The 14,230-nt window shown below is 50.1% G+C and overlaps 1 protein-coding gene across 1 annotated transcript in view; it reads left to right on the plus strand.

Moving 5' to 3' along the window:
* MYO1D (myosin ID) overlaps positions 1–14,230 on the plus strand; it is a 173,440-nt gene that overhangs the window by 102,790 nt on the left and 56,420 nt on the right. The window contains exon 21 of the mRNA XM_009567284.2: positions 4,210–4,364. Coding sequence (XP_009565579.1) covers positions 4,210–4,364 — 155 coding nt within the window. The remainder of the gene's footprint in view (positions 1–4,209; positions 4,365–14,230) is intronic.

The raw sequence follows: 14,230 nt of genomic DNA on the forward strand, positions 1-14,230 counted from the left end.
AGGTAACGCTATGGTTATCTTCAACCCACAGAACTGGGCTGGGTTGCTTGGAAATGTCCTACGCAAATTTGTTGGGAGGTTTGTGTGTGAAGAAATAATAAATCTGGCAGCCCTGGGTTGCTGGAAGAGCAGAGATGGGATTGGGGGAACGGCAAAATCTAATCTGCAGATGTGGAGTGAATGATTAGCTCCAGTGGCATCCGAAAGGTTGGGTCTGTAGGTCCTCTTCCAAGCTCCCTGTCGGTTGTCCGCCAAAGCTGTGCCCCAACCACACACCGCAGCACTGTCCTCGCCTGCCCTGTTTGTTTGCCCTCGTATTGACACTGTTTGCGTGGCAGCGTCTCTTGCTTTGGAAAGACCCCACTGCCACGGTTGTTTTCCTCCACTGATGTTTTGTTCGATTGACTTTATCTTGTAATTATGCAGAATGAACCTGTCAGCAGATTGTGCTGAAGAATGCTGACTCCTGCTTGTGCAAACCTTGTTCAAGCACCCGGAGCCTCCAGGCAGAGTGGTTTTCCTCCATGGGTGGGGGTTGTGAAGGATCCAGGTGATCTTAGAGAGAAATGTTTTCCTGTGCGGATGGGGAGGCCCTGGCCCAGGGTGCCCAGAGCAGTGGTGGCTGCCCCATCTCTGGAGGGGTTCCAGGCCAGGTTGGTTGGGGCTTGGAGCAACCGGATCGATCCAGTGGGAGGTGTCCCTGCCCATGGCAGGGGTGGAACTGGGTGGGTTTTGTGGTCCTTTCTGACCGAAACCGTTCCATGATTCTATGATGAATTTTGTTCATCACAATTTCTCAATATTGGTTTTCTGAGCTGTTGCCTCATACAAAATAATTAGGTCACTGCGATTCACTCACCACATCAATAATCACAGGTAAATCTGTATTTATCACAGTGCTAGAAAAAAAATCTGCTTTACCTGTGTTCTTGGTGGGTTTATCAGAGGAGCTTGGACATCTAACTCCAACCCCTGCCATGGACAGGGACACCTCCCACTGGATCCAGTTGCTCCAAGCCCCATCCAACCTGGCCTTGAACTGCTCCAGGAATGGGGCAGCCACCACTGCTCTGGGCAACCTGGGCCAGGGCCTCCCCAGCCTCATTGGGAAGAATTTCTTCCTAAGATCTAATCTACATCTTCCCCCTTCCAATTTAAAGCCATTCCTCCTTGTCCTATCACTCCATGTCCTTGGAAAAAGCCCTTCCCCAGCTTTCCTGGAGCCCCTTTCAGTGCTGGAAACTGCTCTGAGGTCTCCCTGGAGCCTTCTCCAGGCTGAACAACCCCAGCTCTCTCAGCCTGTCCTGGTACGGGAGGAGCTGCAGCCCTCGGATCATCTTTGCAGCCCTACAAATTACAGCGGTGTCGATGTGTGTCAGTGTATGGGATGTGTCCTGCTGGGATGAGGAGTTCACTGGGGAGGACGGTGTCCTGCTGCTCTGCAAAGGCAAACCCAGCGACAGGCGCCTGCTGCAGGCTGTCAGCAGCTCTGAGCACCCTGTCAACACAGCAACATCCTTACGGATGGCGTTGCCATGGAAATCTCACTGGAGACCGTCAGCTGATGTCTGTTACGACTGTGAACTTGTTGTCGGTAAAGAAATCTCACTGCGGTTCCTGGTCTCCTCTAACCAGGGTTCCGAGTACCACATCCCCGGCTCTGCCTCCTGCTCCGTCCTGCCCGGTGTATGGAATTGGAAATGCTGTGCAAGTGGTGACAAAGCAATAACTTTTGTTTCAGCCCTGACTGTTTTGCTGGATCGAGGTGAAACCTCGAGGCAATTTCTGTGTGCCAGCGTTATGGCAGGTACCTCGGAAGCGCTGATGTCCGATTGCCTTTTTGTTCTCACCTGGAGGGAAAATAAAGAGGTGATGGCAAAAAGGAATTAAAAGGCGGCTGCGCAGCAGACGGGATCTTGCCACCGCCTTTCCCAGTGGGGAACAGACCGGACAGCAGAGCTGGCATTAGTGTTTGTACCCACTGAGATAAACACCTCCTTTAGAGTCATTTTTCTTGTGTTGTATTTATTCTTTCAGATGCTGGGGAGGGGTGAAATAGGGAAATTTCAAAGGGCTCTTGGACTTCTGACGTGGTTTTGTTGAATAATTAATATTTAAATAGGCTTTTCAAATCCAGAGATTTCAACTGGCTCATCTTTCACACTTGGTGCACATGTAAAACCTCGACGGCACTAGTCCCTGTGGTGCTATTGTGCTCCCGGGCTGAGATTTAAGCATGCAAATTAATTTTAAGGGACACTATAAACCCTGGCAGCTGTTAGTGCCTGTGCATGAAGCTAAGCTGGTTTTTAAAGTATTTCATACCCCCAAAATAGCCTGAACAGCAGAGAATAAACTCCACCTGCGCTGGGTGGACGCAACTGGTGGCAGGAGGGCTCTGCTCAGTGTTTAAACTATCAGGTTGCAGTGGTCGAGCGAGCGTTGTGTGGTGATAAGAAGGCAAGAAAATACGAGCGATGGTAACGGCGTGTAGTGTTTCACTGAGAAAGCAGGGCCCCCACCGCACTCTGTCTGTCGGCCGTGCTGTGCCGTGTGCTCCCTGGGATGTGTCAGACACCCGGAGCTGGAGCGGCTCTCTTGGGCATCACGTTGTGTCTGCTAAAGCAAACACCCGCATCCAGACTGTTCCTGAGTGCGATTCACGCTCCTGAAAGCCGTGAGCAGGCTCCGGCTCGATTTGTGCTGAGATCCCCTAACACAGCACTGGGTACCTACAAGGCTTCTTTCTTTAAGAAGGAAATAATGACTTCCATGTCCACACAATGGTACCTCAGAGCCTGTTGCTTTTTGTGCCTTCTCTGCAATTCTCTGGATGCCTCCAAGGAGTCGTGTAGTCCTTTGGTGGACAGGGAAGGGCTGCTGGATCCTTTCTATTCTCAGCAATCCTTTGCAGTTCTCTCTCTTTATTTTCACATCACTCTTTCAGTAAAGGAATTTTCCCCAATATTCAACCTGAACCTCCTCTGGTACAGCTTGAGGCCATTTCCTCTCATCCCATCACTTGTCTCTTGGGAGCAGAGCCCAGCGCCCACCTCCCCACAACCTCCTTTCCAGGAGCTGCACAGAGCAATGAGGACTCCCCTCAGTCTCCTCTTCTCCAGACCAAACAGCCCCAGGTCCCTCCGCCGCTCCCTATAATCCCTGTTCTCCAGACCTTTCCCCACCTCCGTTCCCTTCTCTGGATGCGCTCCAGCCCCTCACTGTCCTTCTCGTGCTGAGAGCCCCAAAACTGAACCCAGGATTCAAGGTGCAGCCTCCCCAGTGCTGAGCACAGGGGGGTGATCCCTGCCCTGCTCCTGCTGCCACCCCATGGCTGGTCTAACCCAAGATGCCATTGGCCTTCTTGGCCACCTGGGCCACTGCTGGCTCACGTTCAGCCACTGTCACACAGCACCCCCAGGTCCTTTTCCACCAGGCAGCTTTCCAGCCACTCTTCCCCAAGCGTGGAGCTTTGTGTGAGGTTGTTGGGTCCCAAGTGCAAGCCTCGGCACTCGGCCTGGTTGAACCTCATGCAGTTGACTCTCAGCTCATGGATCCAGCCTGTCCAGGTCCCTCTTCCTGTCCAGGAATCCATGGATCCACTCTGTCCAGGTGCAGAACCTTCCTGCCCTCACTGCCGGGTTTACAGCTTATATTATTCATCAAGATGTTTAGGCTTTCAGTAACAAACTTCATTCTTGTCTTGTCTGCGTATCCTCGTGCTCCCAGTGTTGCGGATGTGCGTGTGGAGGCGGTCACTGGCCGGATTCGTGATTGCTGTTGGTTTCCATTGAAAAGAAAAGAAAGCAGACTGGTGGCGCTGGTGTCATCCAGGGTGAAACTTTGGGAAAGCAAGTGTTGGCTGTCAGAGTTCCACCCAGTGCACTCTTGGGTGGGAAGCCCATGGCACCGAGTAGGCATGGTGGTAACATGGAAAGTGCTGCTCCTGGCAGGAGTTGTTCAGAGCGAAGTCTAGACGGCAACATTTCCTCATACCTTTGAGGTCGTTGACTTCCAAAAACAAAACCCTATTATTTTGCCTTGATGCTTTCCACAGGCGTGAGGACCTGCACGCTGCCACTGCCCTCAGCAGTCCGGTAGAGGAGGATGTTGAGGGCAGGTGTGGCATCCTGGAGAGGAAAGAACGAGCCTGGCGAGTAGCAGAGATCTATTGATGAATATAACTTCGTTCTTGCTTTCTCTTCCCAGTTGATAGGATTGAGCGTCTCCAATGGAAAGGACCAGCTCGTGGTCTTCCACACGAAAGACAACAAGGATCTCATTGTCTGTCTCTTCAGCAAAGAGCCCTCTAATGACAGCAGGATCGGAGAGCTGGTGGGAGTCCTGGCAAGTCACTTCAAGAGGTCAGTGCTGGGGATGGAGTTTGTTGAGAGCTCAGTCTAAAAGTGCGGAATCAGAAGCTCCCCCTGGAGTCATGGTGCCGGCCTTGAGCTTGATCTGTGTAACTTCACTGTGTTATGGGATACCACAGCAACGTTTATTTCCGAGCGTTTTTGGGACATGTTTTTTAGCTGCAACACTTGATCACCCCTTCTACCTTCCCTGTGTATGTTCATTAGAGCGTGGCTGTTTGGGGACACATATCATTGAAGATGCATTTTGAGTGCATCACAAAGTCTCCCAAATGCTTCTCACAGTCAAGCTGTTAACATAAAATTAAGATACAGCCGTTCCTTTCCCATTTTGCTCCCCCTGCCTCCAGTATCAGTAGAAAATTTATTTCTTGAGCTGTCAGATGTTATCTTTGTTTCCTGAAAATCGTTTCTCTTGTACATCAGTGCACAAGGGCTGGTTTACTGGTGGGATGAACGCATTAGTGCCTGTCTTGCCACTAACAGCTGAACTAGCAGTCATCACCTTTACACCATAGAGCGAGTTTGGGGCGGTCCGGACAAGCATCACAACAGCAGCTGCATTGCAGACAATCTCATAAACATAAATGCTTTAGAGAAATGGTGTGTGGAGTGAATGGACCTTTGGAATTGTTTCCTTACTCCTCCGGAAGAGATTCTCATGAGGGTTGATACCGTTTGGTGTCCCATGGAGCGCTGGCTTTTGCCATCACAATCTCACGCTCCATTTGTGACCTACAAAGAGGAGGCTTTGTAGGTGAATATTCATACAGAGCTGCAAGTGGCAGGACGCTGAGAGTGAGTTTAGGTGATACAATGTCCCTGGGTCTTCTTTTCATGGATCCAAGAAGATTGTGGTGCTTCAGCCGCTGCTCGCCACTGCTGGAGGGAGGTGCCAAGTTCAGTTGAAATGAATTCTCAGCATCGGCCTAACTTGTTGGGGGAAATCAGTGCTGAAAAAGCTACAGAAAACATTCTCTGGTTTTGTTTTTACCTAAATATAGTTTCATTTCAAAGGCTCCTGAAGGCTCTGGAGAGATGGGTGTTGTAAAGCAACACACTTCATCTTGAGAGTCCTGTGAAGTAGCTGGAGTTCTTTCATGTCTGACATGTTTTGAACACAGGTGACACCTGCTGCAGCGAGCTGATGCTCCTCAGCACCTTAACAAGTCTCTCATGTTGGGAAGAGCTGTGAAACTGTTGAGTATGCTCCACATACTGGATGTTCACTGTTCAGACTGCCCTGGTGTGCTGTTCTTTTTGCTCGGACATGATGACGTGCTCAGCCTTTTTATCCCACATCCAGTGTAGCTCAGTGGGAGGCAGGCGCTCGTCAGTCTAAGGAGGTGTTTGCGTGGCCACCAGGCTGAAATACTGCACCTTTCATCTAACGGTATAAACTATTGGTTTTCCATTTCTTTGAGTGATTTTAACAATAAGAGAGTTGGAGAAGAGAAGGTTCTGGGGACAGCAGATTCCAGTATGGAAAGGGGCTCCAGGAAAGCTGGAAAGGGGCTCTTGATCAGGAAGTGCAGGGATAGGATGGATTTTAAGCTGAAAGAGGGGAGATTGAGATGATATTTTAGGAACAAATGTTTTGCTGTGAGAGTGGGAGGCCCTGGCCCAGGATGCCCAGAGCAGTGGTGGCTGCCCCATCCCTGGAGGGGTTCCAGGCCAAGTTGGATGGGGCTTGGAGCAACCGGATCCAGTGGGAGGTGTCCCTGCCCATGGCAGGGGGTGGGACTGGATGGGCTTTGAGGTCCCTTCCAATTCAAACCATTCTGTGATTCTATGTTTTTCACCTTAAAAAAGAATTAGTTTTTATCTAATCACTGTCTGTGGAAGAATGGCAGTTCAAGACACTCCTTTGCTGTTTAATCTTCACTTCAAACAATATTAGCATTCTTTTTTACTGCTTCAAATGACAAATCTCAGCCCAGCTGGCTAAATGGGAGAGCTGCTCTGAAAGCCTCTTTTTCTCCCACATCTAAGAGTTCCTGGTTTTACGGTAATGTACAGGAACAGCTCACGTTTAGTTTTCCAAATACCCAGATGTCATAGTTTCCTTCTTCAAAGCAGTATCTGTAAATCAAAATAAAAGGCAATACTCTCCTTTTCAACCACTTTCCATCTTCTAAGAGTAAAAAATCCCTGTCACTCAATGGGATTAGCTGACCCTTGGCTTGAGAGGCACTTTGGGAATTCCTCATTAAACGGGATTAGCTGAAAGTAACCGTGCGCCTGATGGCAAGTGTCGGGTTTCTCTCTTCTGCTTGTCAGGAGGTGGTTGCTGTGAAAAGAAAGTGAATCCGGCAGTAAAATCCTGAGCCTGAAATTTCAATCGTTTTGTGAGCCTGGAATGGGACTTGAGAGCTCGACTCCACCTGGCATGTGGGGAGCAGCTTCCTCAGGTTACGGGGTTCTCGCTTAAGGGCTCTCTGAACATACAGAGTGATTCCCGACTGTCTCAATATCAGTCTGAACGCCCCTGGCATGAGGCTTTAGCAAGGGCAAAGCTGAGCTTAAGCTGAAAGAGGGGAGAATACCATGAGATCTTACATAGAAATGTTTTGCTGTGAGGGTGGGGAGGCCCTGGCCCAGGTTGCCCAGAGCAGTGGTGGCTCCGGTTTTGGCCATGAGCAGGGACATCCCACTGGATCAGGCTGCCCAAGGCCCATCCAACCTGGCCTTGAACACCTCCAGGGATGGAGCAGCCACAACTTCCCTGGGCAACCTGGGCCAGGGTCTCACCACTCTCATGGGGAAGAAATTCTTCCTCATGTCCAGTCTAAATCTGCTCCTCTCCACTTTATCCCCGTTCCCCCTCGTCCTATCCCCACAAGCCTTTATGAACAGTCCCTCTCCAGCTTTCCTGTAGCCCCCTGGAAGGTCGCTGTAAGGTCTCCTCGCAGTCTTCTCTTCTCCAGGCTGAACAAGCCCAACTCTCTCAGCCTGTCCTCGTACAGAAGGTGCTCCAGCCCTTGGATCATCCTTGTAGCCTCCTCTGGACCTGTTCCAACAGCTCCATCTCGTCCTTACATCAAGGACTCCAGAACTTGACACAGGACTCCAGATGAGGTCTCCCAAGAGAGGAACAGAGGGGTAGAATCCCCTCCCTCGCCCTGCTGGCCACGCTGCTTTTGAAGGGCACGCACTAAAACCTCTCTTTGGGGAGAGAAGTGCATTTCGGAGAGACGATGGGGACTCATGGTCTTGGGTTTTGGGGACAAAGATGGATAAGAAGAGCTCAGAGTGGTGTTTGGAAGCAGGTGGGGTGCTGTGCCGCTCCCAAACCAGCCTCGCTCCGAGGAAACAGCCATCTCAGAAGACAGACAGCCCCGCACAAAGGGAGGCTGTTCCAGCCACTGGTATCAAATTAATCTGTCACTTTGGCTTTGTGAGCGCTATGAAATTATCCATTAACTGACAATGGGTGTCAGCGGCGCCGCAGCCCGGCCAGTGATGAGCGTTCTTTAACTGGAAGTTGCCAGCGATGCTGGTGATTTCTTGTAGGCTAGACGAGATCAAAAGGAGTTGAGCGCTCCTTCAGAAAAGCGGACTGGAACCAAACTGCTTCTGAATTGCTGTTTAATACGATTTGTCCTTTGTCAGTGCTGCCAGCTACCCCGTGTTTAGCTCCGCTCAGCCGTGCCAGTGGCTGACACCATTGTTAGCGGCGGCTGGAGCCTGACAAAGGAGCAGACTTTATGCCGATCAGACTCTTCCCTGACATTGCTTTCAGTGCTTGAGCTTTGTTTTTGTACAGGATTTCTATTCAGAATGCATTTTTAGTCAAATTGTGCCATACTTGGGGGGGACCCCTAACCCGCAGTCACCTGTGAGGCTCTAAACACCAGGTACTCAGCGCTGGGGAAAGGGAAACCAGTTTCCTTATTAAAAAGAAATAAAAAACCCACATAAACTGGAAGAATTGGCTTCATTCTCTTACCTGGTCTTAGTCACTTAAGAATATTTCGAGGATTTAGCTCAGATTAAACTTTGATTAATGTATGAGCTTCGTAATCATCTCTGGTGATGCCTGAGTGGGTTTGTTGACCTCACAGTTGTAGCTTAGATTAAGAAATTGCAGTTTTCCTTTGGAATAGATTAAAGATCTGTTTCTTTGATTGACTCCAGGGCATGAGCAGTGCTGACACCTCGATGCAGCGCACTCTTTTTTAATCCTTTTATATTTCAGAAAGGTTTCTTCAGCTGTTGAGGCCTCTGAGCTTTTCTGAGCACTTGTCCTGCTACAAGGAAGCTCGTTACTAATCTTGTGAGACCTCACCTGGAGCCCTGTGTTCAATTCTGGAGTCCTCAGCACAGGAAGGACACAGAACTGTTGGAGCGAGTCCAGAGGAGGCCACGGAGATGATCCAAGGACTGGAGCACCTCCTGTATGAGGACAGGCTGAAAGAGTTGGGGCTGTTCAGCCTGGAGAGGAGAAGACTGTGAGGACATCTTGGAGCAGCTTCCAGTACCTGAAGGGGCTCCAGGAAAGCTGGGGAGGGGCTCTTGATCAGGGGGTGCAGGGAGAGGGTGAAAGGAATGATTTTCAGCTGAAAGAGGGGAGATTGAGATGAGATCTTAGGAGGAAATGTTTTGCTGTGCGGGTGGGGAGGCCCTGGCCCAGGTTGCCCAGAGCAGTGGTGGCTGCCTCATCCCTGGAGGGGTTCCAGGCCAGGTTGGATGGGGCTTGGAGCAACCTCATCCGTTGGAAGTGTCCCTGCCCATGGCAGGGGTGGAACTGGATGGACTTTGAAGTCCCTTCCAACCCGAACTATTCTATGATTCTGATCGTAATATCCTGAACACTTAATATTTTCTGTGTTTTTTTATTAATTTCTGCCCGGCTCCTGCCTGTTCTTGAGAAATTTATGGTCAGGGTATAAAAACAATGGAAGAAATATCACCTGAGTGGTCCCTGTGGGCAGTGAGGTGAGGTGTCTGCGTCCTGCAGCCACTGCACCAGCCTTCCCAATGGAGCTTCCCTTTCGATGGCGTGTACTGAGGAGTCTCCCCAGCGAAGGTGTGAAAATAGGTGAATGTGGGAGTGTTTTGTCTCACAGAGATGTTCTTACAGGCTCTCTGCTCTATTCACCATACCCATTATCACACCTTTCCGACCCAATTGTGATTTCTAGTCTTGAACTACAGCTCTTGGCATTCCATGGAAGTTTGACACAAGCCATCCCCTTGCCCACGGTTCACTGACACAAGCAGAAAGTGTCTTCTAAAGAGCCTCAATGGTGCGAACTGTAGTGCAGAAATCCCACGCCACATCTTGAAACGGAGCAGGAGCAGCCTGATGGGGCAGAGTTCTGCTGCCAGCTGGACGTGTGTGGGTGCAAAAGTAAAGGCTGTAAATACTGATGATCTTGCTGTTGGTTTAATTCTCAACCAAAGCATCGGCTACCTGCTGTTCCAAGAGCCTTTCCTCTCCAGCAAACAGATGGCCCCACGTTGGCTGCCCTTCCCGGGGTTTGGTTTCACCAGTGAGTCCATATTATCAAGCTGTCAAAGGACCCATCTGCCCTGAGCAGCTGTCCTGGCATCCGCCGCTCTGTCTGCTGGAAACCTCCCTGTTCTGCGAATCTCAGGCAGATAAAACTTCTATATTTGTGTTTTATTTGGGGAAGGGGTTGTAACTCACACCATCTGCCTTGTGTGCTTAAGCAAAGGGATGTTGTGTTTGAAAACAAGCTACTAGAAAGAAGGGCTCTTCTACGCTCCTCTCGTGCCCTGTGCTCTGCCAGAGCCGCACCAGTGGGTTTTACTGAACTTGGTTCAAAAATTGCAGGTTTGGCCTCAAAACGGGTGCAGATGTAGTTTTGGTGTCAGCACATCATTCCAGCTTGTGTGGATTCTGGTGTGTTTAGTGCCTGCTCTCCCACCGACAGTCAGATCTGGGCCAAAACGGGGAACCTGTTTCCTCCCCTGTGATGGCTTTAAATTGAAGGGAGGAAGGTTTAGACTAGACATTAGGAAGAAATTCTTCATGTGAATTTCTGAGCCCCTGGCCCAGGTTGCCCAGAGCAGTGGTGGCTGCCTCATCCCTGGAGGTGTCCAAGGCCAGGTTGGATGAGACTTGGAGCAACCGGATCCAGTGGGAGGTGTCCCTGCCCATGGCACAAGGTGGAACTGGATGATCTTGGAGGTCGCTTCCAGCCCAAACCATTCTATGATTCTATGTCGGATGCTGGTGCTGACAGTCCTGGGCAGGGTTATCGGGCCCCAGGAGCTGTTGGTTACAACCCTCTGGAGATTAAAACTGTCTTGTAGGTGATGCTTAAATATTAGCATAAGTTCACGCATTCCCAGTTTCTTTATAGTACATCACTTACGGGATGGACCTTGAGTCCCATGATTTCTGACTAAAGGTGCTCAGTGGCTGCCGCTTCATCAGTTCCGTGGAGCAGATCCAGGCTTCTTCCTTTTAACTCCACACCTTGAGTTTTGGAGATGTGTGCAAAATGCTTTTGCAAAGATGAGGGAAAAAATATTTTCAAGGCTTTTTACAGGAGTGAAAATTCAATACAATCATAGAATCATAGAATAGTTTGGGTTGGAAGGGACCTTAAAGATCATCCAGTTCCAACCCCTGCCATGGGCAGGGACACCTCCCACTGGATCCGGTTGCTCCAAGCCCCATCCAACCTGGCCTGGAACCCCTCCAGGGATGGGGCAGCCACCACTGCTCTGGGCAACCTGGGCCAGGGCCTCCCCACCCGCACAGGAGAACATTTCTCACGAAGATCTCATCTCAGTCTCCCCTCCCAACAATTCCTCCTGAAGCCGAGGTCAAATCAGTCAGTGTTTCACTTTGGCTGCACTGGCCCAAATCCGTTTTATTTCTTGACAGGCTTTATAGTTTTCATTTTGTCTTTTTACAAGGGATCGAGAACTTGATGTCTGAGCTCTAGGTTTAAAGCTCCTGCTAAAAAGCAGGCTGGAAAAGAAAAGCGAGTCAATGGAATCAAGTTCAAATTGACATACATCGACCTAATGTTCTGAGCCTGGTGGAGAGCTCACCGTACAAATTCTCCTTTCCCAGCTTGTAGCTCTGCTGCTGTTTCTTACCCCAATATCTGAGTGAAATAAGTACTCGCCCGTTTTGTCTTGGCTTTCCTCTTTCCCCTTTCATCAGCCAAATTCCTAAAGAAAATTGTGTTGGCTTTTGTATGTAATATGAAAAAGATTTGCATAAGGGTAGTTACGATCATTTTTGTGGTTCGTTTTAATGTGTTGGCTTCATTTCAGTCCTTCAGAGCCCTGAATCGGTTTTGATTTGCTATTGCTTAAACATTAATTTGCCTCTTTTTTCAAGACTGATATACTGAAAACTATCTAACCTGATCTAGTGGGAGGTGTCCCTGCCCCTGGGGGGGGTGTTGGAACTGGATGAGCTTAAAGGTCCCCTCCAGTCATAGGATCATAGAATCCCTTGGTTGGAAAAGACCTTTGAGATCATCAAACCCAACCATACCTTGTTCATGAAGTCAGGCTGAAACCCTGTGCTCCTGCCCATAGCTCAGTTGTTACGTGTGGTAATTTATTATTCAAATAGGATATTTAAATGCTAAATTAAGAGAGGAAAAGGAAAAATAGAGGTGGTGTGGATTCCCCACTTTCCGTTTCCTACCCAGCACCGGTATATAGAACCTCGCTGAGGTATCCAGCCTCATGCGTGGAGAATCCGATGGCTGGTCCTTGGCGACGCATCCTATCTCAGCTTCATCTGCAGCATAGCAATGTGGGTTCTTGTGTCCTGCAAACCACGCTGTCAGCAGGAACTCGTCCCAAGGATGGTTTGCTCCCTGCTGTCAGAGTGCAAGTTGTGAGTGCCATGCTGGAATTGGGGATTTCCAGGCACGGAGCAGCAGCTGTATGCAGGAATAAGAGGTGTCCATTCAGGTGATGGCACCTCTTAAGAAGCTTGACATGAGCCGGCAATGTGCACTTACAGCCCAGAAACCAACCGTGTCCTGGGCTGCATCCAAAGCAGCGTGGCCAGCAGGGAGAGGGAGGGGATTCTGCCCCTCTGTTCCTCTCTTGGGAGACCTCATCTGGAGGATTGTGTCCAGTTCTGGAATCCTCAACAGAAGAAGGAGATGGAGCTGTTGGAACAGGTCCAGAGGAGGCCACAAGGATGATCAGAGGGGTGGAGCACCTCCCATACGAGGACAGGCTGAGAGAGTTGGGGTTGTTCAGCCTGGAAAAGAGAAGGCTCAGAGGAGACTTTATAGCGACCTTCCAGTACCTGAAGGGGCTCCAAGAAAGCTGAAGAGGGGCTGTTCGTAAAGGCTTGTGGGGATAGGATGAGGGGGAACGGGGATAAACTGGAGAGGGGCAGATTGAGACTAGACATAAGGAGGAATTTCTTCACCGTGAGAGTGGTGAGACACTGGCCCAGGTCGCCCAGGGAAATTATGGCTGCCCCATCCCTGGAGATTTTCAAGGCCAGGTTGAATGGGCCTTGGATCAATCAGATCCAGTGGGATGTCCCTGCCCATGGCAGGGGGGTTGGAACTAGATGATCTTTAAGGTCTCTTCCAACCCAAACTGTTCTGTGACTCTGTGATTCTCCCTTGGTAACTCCGTGTTCCTGTAGCACAGCACTGCTAAGGATGGGTGCCGAGCAAAGCCCCTTTCAGTTTTAGCATCTGAAAAGCAGAATTTCTTCCTTTTTGAGATGCTGGTTTTGACACGAGTTTGAGGTTTACGGCTGCTTCAGGGGTTTCTCCTGCAGCAGCAGATGTTACCATGGCTTTCTGCTGCTCTCCATCAGAGAGTTGTGTGTGCCGGGTATAAATGCATATGGTCCAATTTGCATCTTCAGAGCGTGCGACATCCCAAGGAGTTCATGTATCCAGGATAAAGCTCCATTTAGTGGAGCCAGATGGAGTTCCAGCATCTTCCCCTGCCAGATGTGACGGCTGGATCACGCCTTTGTGTCTCGCAGGCTCCGGAGGATCGCACTGACGTGGACTGTGTTCCCGGTTTCTGTGCCACGCTGCGCTGGGAGCGGCGTTATTGCTTTGAGATGCTTTAAAAGAAACAATCCCACGTTAAACAGTATGACCTGAAAGAATCTGGCCTCCAGAAGTGCTGCTGGTAGCAGGCTGATGGACCTGGTCATGTTGACAGCTCCGAAGCCTGGAAATCATCAAAGTGACCTGCTGCTTTGCCTTAATCCCCATGGGTTTTGAGGCAGAACATCAGGTGCTCAGTGTGTGGGGAGACGGCTCCCAGCACCACTGCTGCTCCTCTTTGGAGGCACCAACCTAGCTCTGACCCGAACGCCAGTGTTGGAGCCGTCACAAGGAGGGTCTACCATAACAATCCCTTTATTTAATGTTGCGCTCACTGGCTCCAGCACTTCTCTTGCCACCCAGCTCGAGCCTAATCGTGCTGCTGCTGTCTCTCCAGCAGCTCCAAGGCAGCTCTTGGTGTCCTTCAGCCATGCTGGAGCCATCTGTCTTTTCTTGGGAGCTCACGTGGGAGCGCCAGCAATGATAGATGCCTTCAGCATCACTGTGGTGTTCGCCAAAGAGGAAAACAATGAACCATTTTCTTCCTGCGATGCTCACTAATTTGGTAAATACTTGGAAAAATGCACTTTGTGCAGTGTGTTTGTTACCCGTGTAAGGAAGGGCAGAGGTTCCTTTGTGGAGCCCCTTGTGTCCCTGCGGTTGGCGGCTTGAGCGGGTGCTGAGGGCAATGCTGATGCTTTCATTACGGCTGGATTCCTTCAAGGATTTCATCCGAGAGCTGCAGCGCTGAGGTAAATGCAATCCCGATGATGCAAAACTGAATGAGGAGAAGCCCAAATGCCACCTGCAGCGTCCACCTTCAGA

The sequence above is a fragment of the Cuculus canorus genome, chromosome 25 (assembly GCF_017976375.1).
Source record: "Cuculus canorus isolate bCucCan1 chromosome 25, bCucCan1.pri, whole genome shotgun sequence".
NCBI classification, from domain to species: Eukaryota; Metazoa; Chordata; class Aves; order Cuculiformes; family Cuculidae; genus Cuculus; species Cuculus canorus.